At 55.3% G+C, this 9,652-nt stretch overlaps 1 protein-coding gene and 1 long non-coding RNA gene across 4 annotated transcripts; one reads left to right on the forward strand and one right to left on the reverse strand.

The window, feature by feature from the left end:
• Positions 1–1,061: 1,061 nt before the first annotated feature.
• On the reverse strand, positions 1,062–1,851 carry MIF (macrophage migration inhibitory factor). Its single transcript, XM_017648153.3, has 3 exons — positions 1,672–1,851; positions 1,343–1,515; positions 1,062–1,256 (listed from the first exon to the last, which is right to left on the reverse strand). The coding sequence occupies exons 1-3, from the start codon at positions 1,777–1,779 to the stop codon at positions 1,190–1,192; spliced, it is 348 nt and encodes a 115-aa protein (XP_017503642.1). The 5' UTR covers positions 1,780–1,851; the 3' UTR covers positions 1,062–1,189.
• Positions 1,852–1,977: 126 nt separating this feature from the next.
• On the forward strand, positions 1,978–3,791 carry LOC140846496 (uncharacterized). 3 transcript variants are annotated; one of them, XR_012125632.1, is made up of 3 exons: positions 1,978–2,090; positions 2,221–2,398; positions 3,193–3,791. It is a non-coding gene; the product is annotated as an uncharacterized lncRNA (long non-coding RNA). The 3 variants fall into 3 exon arrangements; XR_012125633.1 differs by having other exon boundaries at positions 1,979–2,090; positions 2,224–2,398; XR_012125631.1 differs by having other exon boundaries at positions 2,018–2,090; positions 2,195–2,398.
• The last annotated feature ends 5,861 nt before the right edge of the window (positions 3,792–9,652 follow it).

Consider the following 9,652-nt stretch of genomic DNA (forward strand, 5'->3'; position numbering starts at 1 on the left):
AGCTGGCCCTTCACTTTAACCAAGATACGACCTGTAACAGCTCTAGGTACACGAGTTCCCAGTGCCAGGAGCTGGGCCTCACTAGGAAGGAGTTCTGCCAGGGTCCATAGAGGCTCTCAGGGCAGGCAGGTTGGTATTCCAGCCCGAAGGACAGACAGGAGGGAAGGCAAGGCCCTCATGGCCCAAGTGTATGTCCTGAAATTGCCAACTGCCCTATCACCACCCCCAGGGAAGGAGCCCCTTGCACTTGGGCAGAAGGAACCCCGGCCAGAAGACCCCAGTCCCACTTGGTCTTGACACTGATTTTGTTCCTGACTGTGCCATCAACACCGAGATCTTTACTGTCTTAGTGGGCTGACTGGCCCGTTGAAGGCTTTCCAGAGCTGTTACACAATACAACATTAATGGTACCAGAACTACAGGCCTGGTGCTTCTCAGGTGACTGTTGTGGTGGGGGCTGGCGTGCAGACAGCAGGGCCCAGGCCCAGAACTAGGTGTGGAGAGGGCAGTATGACCAAGAACTCCACCTCCTGGGCACCATCCCTCATAACCACACCCGAGCACTGTCCCAAAGTTCCAGATCTGGATTTTCCAGGTTAAGAAACTGGGGTACCAGCCTAACAGAGAGTGACCCTGGGGTGAGGGGGAAAGGCTCTCTTCTTGGGTACCCTTTGCCTACCTGGAAGATGAAGGTGGGGCTGAAAGGTCCAGGCCCAGCTGATGCCCCTACCCCTCAGGCCAATCAGATTTTGATCCTGACCCCTCCCTCACCCTCTTCCCTGCCAGCCCACGTGGTGGCCCTGCCCTGGTGGGGAAATGGGTGCGTCAAGAACCTGTCCTGGGAGGGCAAAGCCCCAAACCTTGAATGGAAGGTTCCCATTTGAGTGATTGTCTGTGGCCCCTGGCAGGATGCCAACCAAGGCTGGGGCTTCTGCTGGGAGAATAGGAAAGGCTAGCAGGCAAAAGGTACCCGAAGGGCAGATTGAGTCGGCATCCCTCCCAGCCTTGGTTTCCCAGCCCTGCACCGACTCCTCCGCCAGCCAGGGAAGCCCGAGGGAAACTAGTCTCCAAACCATTTATTTTTCCCGACACGGAGGTGGGGCGGGGTCCCCGGGGATGGGGCGGGCCGAATACTGCGGGCTGCCGGCCTGGTGCAAGTTGGTGCAGGCCCTGCTGGGCCGTGAGGCCCTCAGGCAAAGGTGGAGCCGTTCCAGCCCACGTTGGCCGCGTTCATATCGTAGTAGTTGATGTAGATCCTGCGGGGGATGGAAACCGGGCTCAGCGGGCTGCGGTTCGCCGGCTGTGCGCCGCGCGGGCCCCCCGCCCTCCGCGCCCCCAGCACCTGTCCGGGCTGATGCGCAGGCGTTCGGCCAGAAGGCCGCACAGCAACTTGCTGTAGGAGCGGTTCTGCGGGCCGCCGATCTTGCCGATGCTGAGCAGGCTGCAGAGCGCGCACGGCTCGCTAGAACCGCCGAAGGCCATGAGCTGGTCCGGGACCACGTGCACTGCGATATACTGAGAGGGGAAGGGGCGCGGTTAGCGGGCCTGAGCGACCTCGCCCGGCCCGGGCGCCCCGCGTCCCTGCCCCGCCCAAACCCTCACCCCGGAGTCGCCTCCCTTTGCCCGCAGCCTGGGACCGGCGCCCACCCCCAACAGTTCCCTCCGGCAAACCTGTGCTGGCTTGCCGGTGGCCTGCGCCAGCTGCTGGGTGAGCTCGGAAAGCAGCCCGTCCGGCACACTGGCACGGGGCACGTTGGTGTTCACCACGAACATCGGCATGATGGCGGAGGGACGGCGGGGAATCTCACCGGAACTCACAGACACGCGCGCGGCCGCGCCCCACGAACCTGAGCTACGTGACGCGGCCCAGCACCGCCCCCTGGCGGCGGCTGCCCCGCCTCCTGCGACGTAACCGCGAGCGGCAGACCCCGCCCACTGCAGGCCGCGGCTCCCTCCCGCCTGGTGACGTCATCGCGGCGGCGGCCCCGCCCCCGTGGCGGGACAGTTAGGCGCGTCTAGCGTGGTCTCTCGGCTCGCTGGCCGCTCGCTGCCATTGTCCAGGTGGCGGCCAGAAATCTGCGTGTCCCTCTGTAAGTCTGGGGAAAGGAAATACCAGGGCAAAATACCTCTAAAATCGAAATCAGTCTAAGGGAGAAATAAGGTTTAAAATCCATTTATTGCTTACAAACTGCAGTCCGGGCCGCTTCTCTCCTACTCCAGCAGAAGCCAGCCCAGCACTCCCCCTCACCCCTCTGGGTCAGACACGCCCTCGGCGCCCAGGTAATCGTAGGGAGATGAACTGCTCTCCACCCTTAAGGGACGTCCATTGATATGCAGATGTACTAAAGCCGTACTTCTCTTCTCTCCACCCCTGCGGATGCAGATGCACTAAAGCCAGGTGAGATATTCTGGAAATATTACAATTTTATCCACACACTCGCTTCTTGGTTAGTCCTTTAATTTCGTCACTCATGTTGACTCAGCGACGTCTGTGTACCCGGAGGTGGGGATTCGCGGTTAATGGGACAGATGGCCCCTTGCTCACAGCCGGCCAAGTAGGTGAAGTCTCAGCTCCTTCCACCACACGCACTGAGCCTTCGTGTGTCCTGAGTCTCCGGGGCCACATGTTCCCCAGGGCTACAGTCCTGGGTGTGCGCGCACGCGTGTGTGTGTGTGTGTGTGTCCAGTGCGGAGTGTTAGGAAAGAGTATAAAACCTAAATGTGATATTCCCACTAGGATGTCTATAAACATTTTAACAGTAAGGTATTAACAAAGGGCCACATAGTGGAAGCTGCTCGGGCTGAGGGTGGGGGATGACTTTTTTAAACCTACCAATAAGATTAAGACAAATTTAAAGGAAAGATAAAACTGGCTTAGGCGACCTCCGGGGAAGACTGTGAACCCTGTAATACTCAGCCAACGAGGAACCGGGGGAGGGACTCGCGCACTAGGAGATAAATCACTGGCGCCAAACTCTCCAGGTGTGCCTGCCCACCAGACACCCCATCTTGTAAGATCGTCCTTAAAACCTCGCTCCGCCCGCTGTCCTGTCCCCGTGTTCACTTACTGAATTTGGACCAGTGAGTGTGTTTCTCACAGGAGGTTGGTCATTGCTATGGGTGGGAGGGGAGCTGCCACCATTGGGTTGGAGCTACCATCCAGGCGCCTTCCCTACACCCCTGCTCTTTAAGGTGGATGAAGATGCCGGGAAGCCCCAGGGCAGGAGAAGGGAGAAGAGGGCCCAGAGAGCTCCACAGGTCAAAGCCGGTCAGCAGTCGCGGCTTTGGCCTCACTCCCTGAGCTCCACAGGATGATAAGGAAAATATTGCCGTCAAGGTCAGCAAACAGCATTTTTCCTCACTCCAGTTGGCAAAGTCAGCAGAAACTCCTGTTTCCCCCTCCCCTTCACTCCCCACTCCACCAGGCACTCACTCCCAACACTCACTCCCCTTGCTTGCTTGCTGTGCATGTAGCAATGCTGCAGATACAGAAGCAGAAAGATATATATCGCTCCCCTTGCCTTTGTTTGGGGCTCAGACCTTGGGAGATGACTCCCCTCTGAGTCCGTGGGTGTAAAAATAAAACCTCAACACTCCAAGACCTCCGAGCGCAGCTTGGTTCTTCCGTCAGCGATCTGGGCCGGGTTTTTCAGGTTTTTCTGTAACAAGGAAAGCCCCACCCTAGCCAGGTCCTTTAGGGATGCCCTCCCAGAGAGCCCTGGGTGAATTGTCTCTTCCACTGATGGTAGGCTCAGGGGGCATCTAGTGGGTGATAAGGGCTGAATGAATGGCGGGGAATGACACACGGGCAGCTACTGGATTTGGGCCCTGGCCGTGCTGAGGGCCAGGGATGAGGCTGCAGGCCCTGCCATCGCCAGGCAGAAGGGCCTGCGTTAAGTGGCCACCACTGCTCCCACTCTGAGGAGTCCCCCGGGGTGTGCAGTAGGGCACAGATCTCCCTCAGGTGCTTGAGGGGGTACACTGCACTTGGCCAAGACCTCAGAGCTCCCCAGGAAGATCCTGTCCCTGGTCTCTGGCAGGTGCGATCCAGTTAAGATGGCACAGCACATACTGGCCTTGACGATGGCCATGTGATTCAGCAAGGACACTCATGCCTGTGGGAGCAGCTAGCCTCCTGGGCCCCAGGCTCCTCCATCCTACAGTCTCACCTGTGCCCAGGGCTCTCTCACCACTGATGGACCAACGCACCTGTGCACCGAGGCCATGTCTCCAGCCTGGGGCTGCTCCTCTGAGCCCAGCTATCTGCCTCGGTATGTCCTGCAATCTGTGTCCGAATCCAAGGGCATGACTTCCTCCCACATCCGGTCTGCCAGTGAAAGGTGTCTCCCTCTACCATCCCCCTTACCCTCGCTTCTCCCCACCCACACCACCGCCATCTTGCTAAGCTGGCATTGCCTTTGGCCTGCCCTCGACCCTGGGGTAACACCCGGGGTGCCTGCCCACAGGGGACAAGTCTATTTCCCTACTGCCTGCAGCAGACCTGGCCATGTGACTGGCCTTGCCCACTGCAATGAGAACACGGGGGACAAGCGTGACTCCAGGAAGAAGATTCAAGGTCCAGCCCTGGTTTGCCTTCCCGGAGACAGGGAAGTAGGGACGAGGCGGAGCCTCACTGGGGGAACACCCATACTGCCCAGTGGGTGAGCCACTGCCATTTTCAGCTTGTTACTTCAGCAGCGGGGAGCCTTCCTGGCCAGGACAGCCTCAGAGCCTTTGCCATTTATTCTTACCCTCCCCAGTAGCAGTCAGTGCCATCTTTCTAGAAGGGCATCTGAGGAGGTGATGCGATTTGGCCCCACCTCTTACTGGTTTGGACACTTGGCTAACCTCTCAGAGCCTCAGTTTCCCCACCTGGAATTTGAGGATCAGAGTAGTGTCCACCTTCCAGAAAGGTGCTGTGAGGACCAGGTCGCCTAAATATTGGTGATAGTCCCCGATACTAGAGGCAGTACAATGCCCTGGGTGTGACCTGGTCCCTGCCCACCCCCCCAGCTCTCTTGAGTCTTGTACACTGCCCTTCGGTGCCAGGCCCTTGGCTCCTGGCACAGGCATTGGTCCTGAAATGCAGTTTGCTGGCACCTTCCCTCATCTCGCTGGGGCTCAGTTCCCTGGGAAAGCCCCTAGAGCTCCAGGTTCTGGCAGGGCCTGTAATGCGCTCAGCACCTTTGAGACCATCACCATATTTCTATGTGAGTTGTTTCCTTGCTAGGTGGTCAGCTCTGTGATGGCGGGGACCCCTTTTGGCCACTGCTGTCTGCCCACCTCCTGACCCATCACCTCGGGGGGAGGCCGAGAACCTCTAGCACTGTCCGTGCCCTGACACTTGGAACCTGCAAATGTTACGTTACATGGTAAAGGCACTTCACAGATGTAATTAGGGTTATGAGCCTTAAAATAGGGAGATTTCATGCATTATCCGGGTGGGTCCAATGTAGTCACATGAGCCCTTATGAGCAGAGGATTTTCTGCAGCTAGAGTCGGAGAGAAGAGGCAGAGGGGAAGTCAGACTCGAGGCCAAGACTCGATGTGCCCATTCCTGGCTCTGACGATGAAGGGGGCCGGGAGCTTGAGTCATACAGCCGCAAGGAACTGAATTCTGCCAACAACCTGAGTGAATTTGGAAGTGGGTTCTTCCCGAGTTGACCTAGAGACACCCTGACTTTGCCATGTAAGACCTTAAGCAGAACATGCGGTCGCTTCATGCTGGACTTCTGACCCACAGAAACTGTGAGATAATAAATGAGTGTTGTTTTAAATTGCTAAATTTGTGGTGATGTGTTCTAGGAGCAACAGAAAAATAATACCCTGGGCATCAGTAGGGGTCAGTAACTGTGCTGAACAACAGGACATATGCACAGGTGTGGGCAGGGGTGGCGGCTGACCTGCCTGAAGTCCCCTCCCCCTTGCTCCTCACTGGCAGGATCTCAGTTCTGTTTGATTAGTCGCTGCCCCAGGGCCCCTGGCAACGCTGCAGCCGCCTGAGGCTCCAGCAATGTACAGGGTTTCTAGGGAAGCAGCTGCTCTGCTGATTGAGGTGCCACCCAACCCCCTTCGTCCTACCCTGCCTTGAACTTGGACATGATCCCTGGATGTGCAGCAGCTGTCAGACAACCATGAGCTGGAAAAACACACGGAGAGGAGCCAGGGGTGGCAGCTCTCCCCATGGGACCCTTAGACCTGGTTCACTGCCAGGAGGGAGATCTAGATTGAGTCACTTAAATTACCTGAGCCTTGGTTTCAAAATGGGGAGGGAAATTCCATCCCACAGACTTCTGTGAAGATTAAACGAGATACAAGGACAAGTATAAAGTTTCTGGCACACAGCAGGTGCTCAGTCTATGCTGCCTGATCTTACTGCACTGGAAGCATGCATTCAGGAGATGGGCTCATCGCCAGGCAGGGTGGGCGACCGGGCCTGCCTTCTCTGGTTGCCACACCTGGTCTCCACCAGCCCCCCTCTTCCCGGAAGCCCACCAAAGCCCAGGCCAGGCTGCTCAGGAGTCTGCAGGGCATGAGCCTGCTCCAGTGGCAGCACAGGAGACGACAGTGCAGCCGGCTCGTACTCACCCCGAGGAGAGCCGAGAAAAGCCACGAGCAGCTCACAGCGACCGCTGAGTGTACAGATCCCCTCGGAGATCCTCACCCGGGACACCGAGGAGGCAGGCGCATGCGCCACCTGGGCACAGAGCATGGGCCACTGGTCATCAGACACCGAGGAGGCAGGCCCATGCGCCACCTGGGCACAAAGCGTGGGCCACTGGTCATCAGACACCGAGGAGGCAGGTGCATGCGCCACCTAGGCACAAAGCGTGGGCCACTGGTCATCAGTGGTGGGGAAGAGACTGCAGGAGGGACGGGCTCCCCGTGATTGCAGGGTAAGTTCCCAGCCTGGCCTCAGGCCCCCCACTCATATCAGAGCCCTTCTTTCTCCTCCCCATGGAGTCCAAGTGGGTACCGGCTTCCCTTCCTGCACCTCACCTCGGTCAGGGCTTTCCTGTCTCCACTCAGAAACACTGGTGGCCCCCACGAAGCTTTCCTCTGGCTGGAAACTCATCCATCTCCAGGCCTCCTCACCCTGGCCTCCGTGGACAGGCTTTCATGGTCAGCCTCCAAAGAGCCGTGTGTGCGTGTGCATGTGAGTGTGTGTGTGTGTGGCACCCTCCCTCCAATCCTTCTGTCATTGTCACCGTCCACTCCATGCAGTCTTTGCTGTCCCCCCTGTCCTGGTGGGGTCTCACAGGGCGATTCACACTCAGTAGGTAAGGCCTCACACCCTTACCCAAACTGGGAGATTTCAGGCCTTGAGACTTGAGAAACATTTGAGGACACAAAAGCTGTACTGGAACCCACAGCCCTCCACGTAGGTGGTAGCTGGCAAGCCCGACCTGTCCCATTGGGACCCCTCGGTTACAGCTTCCGGGTGGCCCCCGGGGTGCTCCCACAGCTACATGGGCTGCAGGTTCCTGCTCACACCCGGATATGTGCACAGCAGAGGTTAAACCCACATGACACCTGGGCCTGTCTGCCCGGCTTCTCTCAGCATGGCTCTCCTATCAGTAGAGTCCAGGTCCTTTATCCATGCCCTGCTGAGGGGCTCCCAGGCAACAGGGCTTGCAACGCCCATCCCACACTCCCAGAGGGAAGCAAACCTCAGCAGAGACAGTTCTGGCTGGGTGGATGGTGAATGTCACTTAGCTCCAGGCCTGGGCCCGGGCAGCCCATGCTGGGGACCAGGGCGCTGACATGTGTCTGATGCAGTCACAGACCTGTATGCCACCCGATGCCTGTCCTGCTCACAGGCTGTGCACTGTGGAGTTTCACAGGGTACCTGCCAACGGATCCTTTCTCAAAAACCTTCACTAGAGCCCCATAGCGGCCAGGGTGGCCATTTGGAGCCCGAGAGTAAGCTGGGGAGGCCGGTGAGCAGAGGCAGAGAGAAGCTGGGCTCCCAGACTGCTGGCGCCTGTCCGAAGTTCCAGACACACAGGGGCTGCCTTCCCATGTGTTCCCAGCCTCTGAATGGCTCTAGCTTTAAAAGGAACCCTGTGAGTCCGTCCTTGGGAAGCCAGCTCAAGGTTCTCTCTTCTGACCCCGACTTAGATTTCTCTCTCCCCAGAAAACCCACTGCCTGCCCCTCACTTACTGGGCAGTTGCTTCCCACTAAAGGTCAGACTCCTTATGACACAACAGTAGTCAACTGATTTTCTGACCTAGGCACCAGCATAATTCCATGGGGCAAAAGATGGTCTTTCCAACAAGTGATGCTGGCATGACTGGACATGCATTTTAAAAAACAAAACAAAACAAAACTCAGCCCTTATCTCACACATACATGAAAATTAACTCAAAATCAATCATCAACATAACTGTAAAAGCAAAAACCGTCAAACATTTGGAAGAAAATCTTTGCAATGGTGGGATAGCAAAGATATTTTAATACATAAAAAGCATGAATCATAAAATATAAAAGTGATAAATTGAACTTTATCAAAATGAAAAATCCTGCTCTTAGACACTACTAAGAACATAAAAAAGGCAAACTACAGACTGCAAGAAAATATCTGCAATGCAGATATCCAGCAAAGTCGTGGCACCCAGAAAGTACAACGAATGCCTAAAACTAAAACAAAAAAGTAACCAATTAAAAATGATGGGCACTAGGAGAAAACCTAAATGGCCACGACCACGTGATGACTTTTTAGCTATGATGACAAAGACATGATCCATAAAAGGAGGAATTGATAAGTGGGACTTCCTTAAAATTAAAAACTTCTGCTCTTTGAAAGATACTGTCAAGAGAATGAAAAGATGAACCAGAGAGTGGGAGAAAACGTTTGCAAAAGACAATTCCGATAAAGGGCTTTTATCCAAAATATACAAAGAACTCTTAAACGTCAATAATAAGCAAACAACTTGATCTAAAACGGGCCACAGACCTTAACAGACGCTTCACCAAGAAGCTATACAGATGGCAAATAACCATGAAAAGATGCTCCACTTTCTGTCATCAGGAAAAGGCAAAACAGTGAGATCCCACCACACGCCTGTTAGAAAGGCCAAAATCCAAAACACCGGCAACACCAAGGGTGAGAGAGGATGTGGAGCGACAGGAAGGGTCAGTCGTTGCTACTAAGAAAACAAAATGCTAGCTGCTTTGGAAGACAGCTTGGCAGTTTCTTAAACTAAGTGTGCTTTTACCCTATGATCCAGCAATCGTGCTCTCTGGTGTGTATCCAAAGGTGAAAATGCCTGCTCACAAAATAACCCGCACATGGCTGTGCAGAGCAGCTTCATTCACAATTGCCAAAACTTGGAAGCACCCAAGATGTTCTTCAGTGGGTGATGGATAAATAAACTGTGGTTCATCCGAACAATGGAGTATCATTCAGTGCTGAAAAGAACTGAGCTAGTAAGCCATGAAGAGATGTGGAGGAACCTTAAATGCATGTTACCTATCTGAAAAGGCCGCGTGCTGTATGACATTCTGGAAAAGGCAAAATGATGGACACAGTAAAGAAATCAGTGGTTGCCAGGAGTTAGGGGGAGGGAGGGATGACTACACAGAGCAGAGATTTTCAGGGCAGTAAAAACACTCGGTATGATACTGTAATGGTGGATACATGTCCTTACA

The sequence above is a fragment of the Manis javanica genome, chromosome 15, assembly GCF_040802235.1.
Source record: "Manis javanica isolate MJ-LG chromosome 15, MJ_LKY, whole genome shotgun sequence".
NCBI lineage: Eukaryota > Metazoa > Chordata > Mammalia > Pholidota > Manidae > Manis > Manis javanica.